At 48.5% G+C, this 12769-nt stretch overlaps 1 protein-coding gene across 5 annotated transcripts in view; it reads right to left on the reverse strand.

The window, feature by feature from the left end:
- Positions 1–12769, reverse strand: part of pcgf5b (polycomb group ring finger 5b) — a 249944-nt gene that overhangs the window by 59055 nt on the left and 178120 nt on the right. For 4 of the 5 annotated variants that reach the window (XM_038822035.1, XM_038822036.1, XM_038822038.1 and 1 more), the window contains one exon: positions 6013–6072. The exons of the other annotated variant lie outside the window; for it this stretch is intronic. In XM_038822035.1, coding sequence (XP_038677963.1) covers positions 6013–6072 — 60 coding nt within the window. The remainder of the gene's footprint in view (positions 1–6012; positions 6073–12769) is intronic. 5 annotated transcript variants of the gene reach the window in all.

The following is a 12769-nucleotide window of genomic DNA, read 5'->3' on the forward strand; positions in this document are numbered from 1 at the left end:
AGTTAGTCGCTCATGAACGACGAGCCCCGGTCACTGTGGACATAATTGGGGAAACGAAACAGGGTGAAGACACTATGTAGGAATTCAATGACGGTGGACGTGGTCATGTCGGGGCAAGGAATTGCAAAGGGAAAGCAGGAGAACTCATCAATAATATTGAGGAAATATGTATTGCGGTTATTGGAGGGGAGGGGCCCTTTGAAATCGATACTGAGGCGCTCAAAGGGCCGGGATGCCTTTACCAGGTAGGCCTTATCTGGTCGATAGAAGTATGGTTTACACTCCGCACAGATCTGGCAGTCCCTGGTCATGGCTCTGACCTCCTTGGTGTAGGGCAGGTTGCGGGCCTTGATATAGTGGATAAGCCGGGTGACCCCCGGGTGGCAGAGGTCATCGTGGATAGCCCGTAGACAGTCACCTTGCGCGCTGGCGCATGTGCCACGGGACAGGGCATCTGGGGGCTCGTTGAAGTTCCCAGGACGATATACTATATCGCAATTATAGGCGGAGAGTTCGATCCTCCACCTCAAGATTTTATCATTCTTGATTTTGCCCCGCTGCGTATTGTCGAACACGAAGGCTACCGATCGTTGGTCGGTGACGAGGGTAAACCTCCTACCAGCAAGGTAGTGCCTCCAGTGCCATATGGCTTCCACGATGGCTTGGGCCTCCTTCTCGACTGAGGAGTGCCGAATTTCAGAGGTGGTGAGGGTGCGCAAAAAAACGCTACCGGTCTGTCTGCTTGATTGAGGGTAGCAGCGAGAGCGACCTCTGATGTGTCGCTCTCCACCTGGAAGGGGACGGACTCGTCCACCATGCGCATCGTGGCTTTGGCGATGTCTGCCTTGATGCAGCTGAAGGCCTGGCGGGCCTCAGTTGCCAGTGGGAAGATGGTGGCCTTGATTAGTGGGCGGGCTTTGTCCGCATAGTTGGGGACCCATGGGCATAATATGAAAAGAACCCGAGGCACCTCTTCAGGGCCTTGGAGCAGTGGGGGAGGGGAAGTTGCAGGAGGGAGCGCATACCGTCAAGGTCGGGTCCTGGAACCCCGTTTTCCACGACGTAGCCGAGGATGGCTAGTCTGGTTGTGCGGAAAACGCATTTCTCCTTGTTGTACGTGAGGTTTAGGGTTTGGGCGGTTTGGAGAAATCTGTGGAGGTTGGCATCGTGGTCCTGCTGATCATGGCCGCAGATGGTGACATTTTCCAAGTACGGAAATGTGGCCTGCAGCCCGTACTGGTCCACCATTCGGTCCATTGTTCTTTGGAACATCGAAACCCCATTCGTGACGCCAAAGGGGACCCGGGGGAAGTGAAAAAGGCGGCCGTCTGCCTCAAAAGCCGTGTAGTGGCGGTCCTCCGGTGGATTGGGAGCTGGTGGTATGCAGACTTCAGATCCACTGTGGAGAACACCCGGTAGTGAGCGATCTGGTTTACCATGTCTGCAATCCGGGGAAGTGGGTATGCATCGGGTTGCGTGTCCCGGTTTATGGTTTGGCGGTAATCTATAACCATCCGATTCTTTTCCCCGGTCTTGACGACCACCACCTGAGCTCTCCAGGGGCTATTGCTGGCCTCGATGACTCCCTCCCGTAAGAGTCGCTGGACCTCAAACCTGATAAAAGTCCTGTCCTGTATGCTATACCGCCTGCTTCTGGTAGCGCCTGGTTTGCAGTCAGCGGTGAGGATTATGAAGAGTTGGGGAGGGTCGACTTTTAGGGTCGCGAGGCTGCATATGGTGAGTGGGGGTAGGGGCCCCCCGAATTTCAGAGTTAGGCTCCTGAGGTTGCATTGGAAATCTAGTCCCAATAGGAGAGGAGCGCAGAGGTCTGGGAGCACATATAATTTAAAATTGCCGTACTCGGTGCCCTGTATTGCTAGGGTTGCGGTAGTGCACCCTTGGATTTGCACCGAGTGCGACCCAGAGGCGAGGGAGATGGTTTGGTGCGCCACGAGAATTGTGAGCGAGCAGCGTCTTACCATGTCTGGGTGAATGAAGCTCTCTGTGCTCCCAGAGTTGAAAAGGCAAGGCGTCTCGTGCCCGTTTACCCGGACGGTCATCATAAAGCTCCGGAGGTGCTTGGGTTGCGACTGGTCCAGGGTGACCGCGCTGAGTTGCGGGTAGTCGGCGTGGTCGGAGGTGTTGGGGCAGCTCCGCGATGGCTGCTCTTGTTGATCGTACGCATTGAGCGGTGTAGCAGATGGCGGCTAAGATGGCGGCCCCATTGGTCGAGCGTGGTAGGCGGTGAGGAAGGTGGCGTCCAAGATAATGGCCCCCATGGATCGCACGTGGCCGGCCGCGTGGGGGAGGATGGCCAAGATGGCGGTCCCCGTGAGTCGCACGTGCTGTGAGGGCTGGCAGATGGCTGCCCCCACAGATAGCACGAGGCTGATGATGCGTCTGCAGGGGTCGGGGTCGGCAGACACGCTGCCACAGAGCGGGGTCTGCGGGCCTGTGAGTCTGAGGATCGGGCCTGTGAGCTAGAGTTCTTGGACCTGGCCAGGCAAACTTTGGCAAAATGTCCTTTTCTCCCGCAGCTGCTGCAGTTCGCGTTACGGACTGGGCAGTGCTGCCGGGGGTGTTGGGACTGGCCGCAGAAATAGCAGTGTAGCCCCCCATGATGGGCGGGCGGCCGCACGGCACAGGCCTGGGGTACTCTTTGGTCGGGGGTCCACGAGGGGTTCACGTGGTCAGCCGGGAACGCGTTAAGGCTCTGGAACGCTACTTCCAGAGAGGAGGCTAACTTTACCGTCCGATCCAGGGCCCCCTTTTCGAGTAGGCGCTGTCTCACATAGTTGGACCGAACTCCCGCCACGTAGACGTCCCGGACGGCAAGTTCCATATGTTGAGGAGCCGTAACGGCCTGATAGTTGCAGCTGCGTGCGAGGACTTTGAGGTCGCGTAGGTAGTCGTCTAGCGATTCCCTGGGATGCTGGCGGCGAGTGGTGAGGATGTGTCGCGCGTAGACCTCGTTCATGGGCTGTACATAGAGGCGTTCGAGCATCGCGAGGGCGTCTGCGTAGGAGGAGGCCCCGGCGAGTTGAACAGAGATTCAATAACAATAACAAATCACAATAACAATACAGAGGCTCACTCGTGCGTGGAGGCTCAGCTTCTGTTCGTCGGTGACGGTAGGTGTGGAGAAGGCTGCGAGATAGGCCTTGAAGCATCTGAGCCAGTGTGAAAAAATTTCTTTCGCCTCCGCGGCCTGCGGATCGAGTTCCAGTCGGTCAGGTTTGAGGACCGATTCCATAGTTGCGTTTAAGTTGATTAAATTGATGCGACCATCAATTCGCTCGAGACATGAGTAGAAGTAAACCGTGACTTTAATCAACTTAGAACAGTGCCTGCCTGCGACTAAATCAACTATGAGAACCGCCTACAGGTCGACTGCTCTTTATACCTCCCTTCAAGGGTAGGAGCTATGAGCGGAGCCCATACATGCCCCAACATGTTCCCCTATGGATTATGCCATACAATGGCCCATAGGAGAAGCCCACAAGGGCAACAGCATAGCACAGATACAAATACAAGTGCAACAGCACAGATACAAATACACTGGTGGATTATTAGTATAATACATTCACCACAGAGGGCTTGTGGAGTGGGGTCAGGGACATGGAGGAATGTAAGGGAAGGCAAATGGAAAACAGAGGATGGGGTTGGAGCATGGAGGAGTGAAGTGAGAGGGGCTGGCATCCTGAACGTTGTGGGGTGGTCAGTCAAGGTCAGAAAATGAGGGGCCTAAAGACTGGTTTCGGTACTGTATCTATGTGGGTCCATCTCAGGGCTTTGAGTTCGCTTCCTATGCTCCAATGAAAGTATGGGAGTCAGCTGAGCCGACAAGTTTTCCATGTCCCAGAGTGGCGAGTACAGCAGTGGACACGAACATTAATATGCAATAAAGTGTGAAAGGGAAAACACTTCATAATTTCTTCCACAAAAAGGGAAGCGTCTCTAACTCCCCTGTAACCATCAGTCTGTGCCAATCGTGAGGCACAGCGGTACATTTAACTCTCTGGCTCAGTTCGTCTCAACAAATCACAATGATGCACAGATGAATTAGGTGAAACCAACATAATGTCAAATATTTCTAAGTGAAATTCAAATTTGTAAATCACCCGTGCCACCTTTGTTTTCTCAATAAGTCTTCAGTTAATGGCAATGGATTTAGGCTGGAAAGTTATTGCCATGATAAATTTTCTTGCTGTTTGTCCAGGAGGCTCTTTTATAGCCCACCAATATCTGCTACATTATCAACTGATGGCCGCCCGCCGTGTGATCGCAGTGTCTCTCGGTCACACTGCTGGCACTTTAAATTTTCCTTGGAATTGCCTGGGAGTCAGCAAAAAAGCAAGTGGCACCCACTTCCTGCGTCACAGTTAAAATTACACCCATGACAGTAACATTTACATGGGGGCAGTTAGGATAGTCTCTTGGAATTGGCGTTAAGACACATTGCTGAAATTGAATAAAGGAAGCTTTCCTCTGCATCCGACCACATTATATCTGGCCTAGTAACATAGTCAGGTCACTGGATTTAAAAATAAATAAATTCAGAGTATCCAATTCTTTTTCTTCCAATTAAGGGCCAATTTAGCATGGCCAATTCACCTGCCCTGCATATCTTTTTGGGTTGTGGGGATGAGACGCAGACATGGGGAGAATGTGCAAACTCCACATGAACAATGACCCCGCGCCAGGATTGAACCCGAGTCCTCAGCGCCGTGAGGCAGCAGTGATAACCACTCTGCCACCGTGCCACCCATCAGGTCGATCACAATATAAAAATCTTTCACTTCTCAACACTGACAGTTAATCTTGATAAACACACAATTCTCCCAATAAATAAGTAAAGTACAATTTTAAAACGTGGTTCCTTCACTATCGCTCTGTCCTTCCTCTCCTTTCTAAGTCCCTTCCCTCTTCACCATGGGTCTATTATATCTTATCAGAATAGGCAGATGTATGATCTGCTCCTGTATCTTTGCTATTGACCATTAATAGATGCACTAAAAACTGAATGAAGATGATTCAACTGCAGTGTTTTTTCCAATTGGCAAAATGAACCAGGCTTGGGTTAATGCTTTCCTCCAAATTTACCAACAAGATCTGGCATCTCATCAGCGATTCCTCAACGTAAGCCAACGAGCTGAATCAATGTACCAAAAATATGACTCAAAGAAATCTGTTGCAATCTTTAGTTTCTGAATGCAATTAGCTTATTTCTAAAATAATTCTGCAGTGGTCGTATGCATTCAAGGCCTTGATCATTGGCGTCTTTAAGGAGGAAATTGTTGACTGCATACTGGAGAATTCCTCACTGGGAAAGAAGGGAATTAGATAGAGTCAGCCCACGTTAACTGCTGGTGCCTCCTTGTATTCAACAGCAGGAAGGTGCTGGTGAGGAATGCTATTCTCAACTGAGGGACAATGAATGACATGGGGGCCTAACAAGATGAATAATTTAAAGCAAAGTGGGGGGGGGTTCAGAATGGGTGATGAAACGTGCACATTATAAGCTCCCAAAAGACACCATCAGAATCATACCATGATTGGGCCATAGGTTTAAGGTACGAGGGGCAAGGTTTAGAGGAGATGTACGAGGCACGTTTTTTACACAGAGGGTAGTGGGTTCCTGGAACTCGCTGCTGGAGGAGGTGGTGGAAGCAGGAACAATAGTGATGTTTAAGGGGCATCTTGACAAATGCATGAATAGGATGGGAATAGAGGGATACGGACCCCGGAAGTGTAGATTTTAGTTTAGACGCGCAGCATGGTCGGCGCAGGCTTGGAGGGCCGAAGGGCTGTTCCTGTGCTGTACATTTCTTTGTTTGTTCTTTGTTCTATACCAGCTTTAAGCATTCCTCAACACTAATGGCTATCTTTATCAATCCCCAAGCAAACAAATCAAGCTGTCCTGAGACAACAACAACACTTTACTCCAATGCCATGAGAGCTTTTAGGTCAATTCCTTAAACTAAAGATGATAGCCAGTTCTGTTCAGATTACCTTCTCCATTCTCTTGTGGTTTATTTTTTTTCCAGAATTCTTCTTCCTGCCGTTTTTCCACTGGTCAAAAGAATATAAATATTGGCTAAGTTTTTCAATGTACTCTTCAATTTACTGTTAAAAAAAGTTACAAAAGCCACTAGGGCAAGGTTTCATTTGATCATATACGCCATACGCCAATTGGAAAAGTCAGATTTCACCAGGAAATTGGTTTTGGCAAGCATCATTGAATGTTAAGCTTTATATGAATAACTCAACGTCAAATATTCTCTTTTCCACAAACCTTTTCCTCTGCAGGTAAGATAGTGGGTGCATGACAGCTTGCTTCCAAAGTTTCTACATAACCCATATCCATTAACATTACCGAAGCAATCAGGTTTCTGTCTTAAAACTCCTGTCCCCACTTCACAAGCATTGAGATTGTCACAGAAAAGGCATAGCAGCAACTATTTTGTTAATCTAGTTTGGGACTGCACAAAAGGTGTCAAAATAGCACAGCAAAGGTTATGCAAAGCCTGGTTTACACGTCAACTATTGATTGATCATGATTGGCTCATAGGGTTGGGGGTCAACTGACATATATGTCCACCAGGGGGAGACGGTGGCATAGTGGTATTGTCACTGGACGAGTAATTCAGAGACCCAGGTTAATGATCTGGGGACCTCGTTCAAATTTCATCACGGTAGGTGATGGAATTTAAACTCAATAACATTTCTGGAATTAATGATTACCATGAAATTATTGTCGATTGTTGTAAAAACCCATCTGGTTTTCCTTTTATGGAATGAAATCTGCCATCCTTACCTAGTCTGGCCTACATGTGACTCCAGACCCACAGGTTAATTCCGAAATGCGATCTGAAATGGATCAGTAAGCCACTCAGTTGTATTCAACCGCTACGAAAACACAAAAAGGAATGAAACCAGACAGTCACCTGGCACTGAACCAGGCACCGGAAATGACAACGGCAAACTCAGCCCAGCCGACCCTCAAAGTCCTCCTTACAAAGGGGCTTGCGCCAAAGTTGGGAGAGTTGTCTCACAGACTAGTTAAGCAACTGCCTGACACAGTCATTTTCACAGACAGGACAGAACCAGCAGAGGTGGTATACAGTTGGGAGGGAGTTGCCCTGGGAGTCCTCTACAGCGACTCGCGACCCCATGAAGTCTCATGGCTTCAGATTAAACATGGACAAGGAAACATCCTGCTGATTACCACATACCGGCCACCATCAGCTGATGAATCAGTACTCCTCCATGTTGAACACCACTTGGAGGAAGCACTGGGGGTTGCGAGGGCGCAGAATATGCTTTGGGTAGGGGTCTTCAATGTCAATCGCCAAGAGTGACTTGGTAGTACCACCACAGACTGAACTGGCTGGGTCCGAAAGGACATAGCTGCCAAACTGGGACTGCAGCAGGTGGTGAGGGAACCAACAAGAGGGAAAAACATACTTGACCTCATCCTCACCAATCTGCCTGCTGCAGATGCATCTGTCCATGACAGTATTGGTAGAAGTGACTACCACACAGTCCTTGTGGAAACAAAGTCCTGTCTTTACATTGAAGATATCCTCCATCGTGTTGTGTGGCACAACCACCATGCTAAATGGGATAGACTTCAAACAGATCTGGCAACTCAAGGCTGGGCATCTATAAGGCACTGTGGGCCATTCGCAGCAGCAGAATTATATTCGATCACAATCTGAAACCTCATGGCCTGGTATATCCCCCACTCTACCATTACCACCAAGCCAGGAGATCAACCCTTGTTCAATGAAGAGTGCAGGAGAGCATGTCAGGAGCAACATCAGGCATACCGACAAATGAAGTGTCAACCTGGTGAAGCTACAATTAAGGACTACTTGTGTGCCAAACAGCATAAGTAGCAAGAAATAGACAGAGCTAAGTGATTCCACAATGAACATATCAGATCTAAGCTCTGTACACCTGCCACATCCAGCCATGAATGGTGGTGGACAATTAAACAACTCACCGGAGGATGCGATTTCACAAATATCCCCCATCCTCAATGATGAAGAAGCCCAGCACATATGTGCAAAAGACAAGGCTGAGACATTCGCAACAATCTTCAGCTGAGTGGGTGATCTATCTCGGTCTCCTCTGGAGGTCCCCAGCATCACAGATGTCAGACTTCAGCCAATATGATTCACTCCACGTGATATCAAGAAACGACTGAAGGCACTGGATACTGCAAAGGCTATGGGCCCTGACAATATCCCGGTAATAGTACTGAAGACTTGTACTCCAGAACTCATCGCACCCCTGGCCAAGTTGTTCCAGTACAGCTACAACACTGGAATCTACCCAGCAATGTAGAAACTTGTCCAGGTGTGCCCTGTACACAAGAACAGGACAGATTCAACCCAGCCAATTACCGCCCTACCAGTCTACTCTCCATCAGCAGCAAAGTGACGGAAGTAGGCATCAACGGTTCTGTCAAGCAGTACTTACTCAGCAATAACCTACTGACTGACGCTCAGTTTGGGTTCTGCCAGAATCACTCAGCTCCAAACCTTATTACAGCCTTGGTTCAAACATGGACAAAAGAGCTGAATGCCAGAGGTGAGGTGAGAGTGACTGCCCTTGACATCAAGGCAGCATTTGACGCAGTATGGCATCAAGGAGCCCGAGCTAAACTGGAGTCAATGGGAATCAGGGGGAAACTCTCCGCTGGCTGGTCACACCTGGCACAAAGGAAGGTGGTTGTGGTGGTTGGAGGTCAATCATCTCAACTTAAGGCATCACTGCAGGAGTTCCTCAGGGTAGCGCCCTAGGCTCAACCATCTTCAGCTGCTTCATCAATGACCTCCCTTCCATCATAAAGTCAGAAGTGGGGACGTCTGCGGATAACTGCACAATGGTCAGTACTATTCGTGACTTCTTCTCAGATAGTGAAGCAGTCCATGTCCTAATAGAGCAAGACCTGGACAAAATCCAGGCTTCGGCTGACAAGTGGCAAGTTACATTTGTGTCACACAAGTGCCAGGCAATGAACATCTCCTACAAGAGAGGATCTAATCACTGCCCTTGGCATTCAATGGCATTACCATCACTGAATCCTCCACAATCAACATCCTGGGTGTTACCATTGATCAGAAACTGAACTGGACTACCCACATTAATATTATGGCTACCAGGGCAGGTCAAAGACTAGGAATCTTATGATGAGTAACTAGCCTCCTGACCCCCTAAAGCTTGTCCACCATTTGCAAGGCACAAGTCAGGAGTGTAATGGAATACTCTCCACTGCACTGGATGAGTGCAGCTCAAACAACACTCAAGAAGCCTGACACCATCCAGGACAAAGCAGCCCGCTGTATTGCTCCCCTTTCCACAAACATTCAATCCTCCACCACTGATGAACACTGGCAGCCATGTGGACCACCTACAAGATGCACTGCAATAACTCACCACCCTCACTTGGAAATATACCGCCGTTCCTTCACTGTCGCTGCTCAGCACAGTGGATGTACTTACACCTCAAGGACTGCAGTGTTTCAAGAAGGCAACTCACTACCACCTTCTGAAGGGCAATTAGGCATAGGCAATAAAGGCTGGGCTAACCAGCGATGCCCACATCCCGTAAATGAATTTTTACAAAACCTCTCGAATAAACGGATCCTCTGTTACCATGCTTACTTCACTGGCACCTTCTGCCTGACACAATTTGAAGTGTACAGGAGAAGTAATTATCTGCTTATTTCACATTCCCATCTAGTTGGATAATCTATATAAATGTTATAATTTCCAGTTTGCGTGTTGGAAATGCGGCTCAAACAAAAAATAGCAAATCTGTTTTTTCTGCAAAACTATTGAATGTTTGCAGCTCAGAATGGTGCTCGTTCATCTTCAATAGTTCCAATATCATTCATTGCAGCAAAAATTTCCACTTGAGTGTTAATTTGCACAATGTCATTAACACATGTTGTGTATCAGCGTTGTACATTGCATTGATTTGATTTATATTTTTTAAAAGGTACTTATAACCTCATTTCCTGAAGAAATCTAAACTAGGGATTGCAATATTTACAGCAACTATATTAATTGTTCAACTAATTAAGCACTGTGGACACAAAAGTGGCATGTAGTGTGTATGGAACCAACAAATAATTACACCTTGAATGCAATTCTTTCACAGTGGGAATTATACTAGATTCCAGGAGCTGTGTTAAGAAAATAAATCCTTCTGCCCAACCTCCCCATTGCTCAATCATTGCCCCATCGCTATCCACTCAACCCACCATCCCAAATCTGTCACTCATGTGTTAACTAAAAGTGTAAAGGGAATACCATCGCCTGCAATATCCCTTCAAAGCATACACCATCCTGACGTGGATCTATATAACTGATTCTTCATTATCACAGGGTCAAAATCTGGGAACTTCCTCTCTAACAGCACTTTGGATGTACCTGCACAAGATGGACTGCAGCAGTTCAAGAAGGGGAGCAACACCCCTTTCTCAAGGCAATTTGAATAATAGAATCCCTAAATGCAGAAGGTGGCCATGCAGGCCACCGAGTCTGCACCGAACTTTCGAAAGAGCACTCTAACCATGTCCAATCACCCGTCCACCCGACCTACTCCGTAACTGAACCTGGACATCCCTGGACTCTAAGGGGCAATTTAGCATGGCAAATCCACCTAATCTGCACATCTTTGGACTGAGGGAGGAAACCGGAGCACCCGGAGGAAGCCCACACAGACATGTGGAGAACGTAAAAACTCCACGCAACACCCAAGGCCGGAATTGAACCTGGGCCCCTGGCGTTGTGAGGCAGCAGTGATAACCACTGTGCTATCATGTGTCCAATTAGGGAAGGCCGATAAATGTTGGTCTAAATAAAAATAATCAGAGATCTTGCTCATTCATCCCTTCTGCACCAACTCTTATGTGACTTTGTGTAGCAAATTCCAAGTTTTGCATTTTCATAATTTGCTTTTGAGTATCACTTAATCAGGACTTAACATTCATTACCACCCTTTTTTTGTCAGCTATTCTTTGGAAGATCGATTTAACCTGGAAGCACGACTGAGATAGTAAAAAACACAAATTAAAGGTCAATGGACTGCTTTCCATTTCTCCTGTTCACTAGTTCGCAAGTTACTTTTTTTAATAAAGTTAACAAAAGGAGGAAAACATGTTCTTTAGAAACCAAATTTGCTGCTAAAACTATTCCAAAAAATCCCAAAGTTTCTTTTGCCAGTTACATCAATGATTTTCACTTCCGGTGGTGGCCATGGAGTGAGTGTTTGCACACAGGGCAGCTCTGGTTCGAAGGCGTTAGCTTGAGCTCTATTTATCCGAAAGCGGGGGAATTTTGACAGGAAAGTATAGCTGATGGTGTGGAGGAGAAATTCCCCCCGTGAGTGACATGTCTACCGGATACCAGATCCAGCCAAGGAACTGGAGGAGACCTGTGGCGCAGTAGCGATTGGGAAGATGGCGGAGGGGGAAGGGGTGTTACAAGTTGGAAAATCCCAAATGGAACAGTTGATGACTTTTATTCGAGAGGAGTTCTGCCAGCAGCGAAAGGAAGATCAGTCGAAGGCCATCGAGGGAGCGGTAGCACCCCTGAAAGGCTCGATGAAGAGAGTCGAGAAGTGCCTGGAGGCACAGGGGTCGGAGATTCGGGAGAGGACGAAGGTGATGTCCGATCACAGTGATCGGGTGGTGGTGTTGGAAGCGGAGGTGGGGCTCCTGGAGAACCTTTGCAAGTCGTTAAGGGCAAAGGTAGAGGAGCAGGAGAATAGACCCAGAAGGCAGAACCTGCATGTTGTTGGCTTGCCAAAGGGTGTGGAAGGCACAAGTGCCATGAGATATGTCTAAAGGATGCTGGTGGGGGCTGGTAGCAGAGGGGGTGCAGCACAACACCCTGGAGGTGGATAGGCCATACATGTCCCTAAGGCAGAAGCCGAGAGCGAGGGAGCTGCTACGGGGAGTGATTGTGAGGCTCCGTAGATTTGTGGAGAAGGAGAAGATCCTGTGGTGGGTTAGGGAGAAGCAGAACTGCGAATGGGAGGGGATCAGGGTCCAAATCTATCAGGATATTGGAGCGGAGCTGGTGAAAAGATGCGCCGGGTTCGACAAGGCCAAAGCGGTTCTATACTGAAGGCAGATCCAATTTGAGGTACTGCACCGGCGAAACAGTGGGTGACATTTGAAGGTCGGGCGATGTGGGCAGCACGGTAGCATTGTGGTTGGCACAATTGCTTCACAGCTCCAGGGTCCCAGGTTCGATTCCCAGCTTGGGTCACTGTCTGTGCGAAGTCTTCACGTTCTCCCCGTGTGTGCGTGGGTTTCCTCCGGGTGCTCCGATTTCCTCCCACAGTCCAAAGATGTGCAGGTTAGGTGGATTGGCCATGCTAAATTGCCCTTAGTGTCCAAAATTGCCCTTAGTGTTGGATGAGGTACTGGGTAATGGGGATCGGGTGGAGGTATGGACTTGGGAAAGGTGCTCTTTCCAAGAGCTGGTGCAGACTCAATGGACCGAATGGCCTCCTTCTGCACTGTAAATTCTATGAAATGTGTTCCATGGTGGTTGTAGAGGACCAAACGGGTTTCGTAAAGGGCAGGCAGCTTTCCAGTAATATTAGGTGATAATTAACCGTGATCATGACCCCGTTCGAAGGGACAGATACTGGAGGTAGTGGTCTCTGTGGATGTAGCGAAGGCTTTCGACCAGGTGGAGTGATGGTAGCTGTTTGAGATTTTGGGAAGGTTTGCGTTTGGAT

The sequence above is a fragment of the Scyliorhinus canicula genome, chromosome 16, assembly GCF_902713615.1.
Source record: "Scyliorhinus canicula chromosome 16, sScyCan1.1, whole genome shotgun sequence".
NCBI classification, from domain to species: Eukaryota; Metazoa; Chordata; class Chondrichthyes; order Carcharhiniformes; family Scyliorhinidae; genus Scyliorhinus; species Scyliorhinus canicula.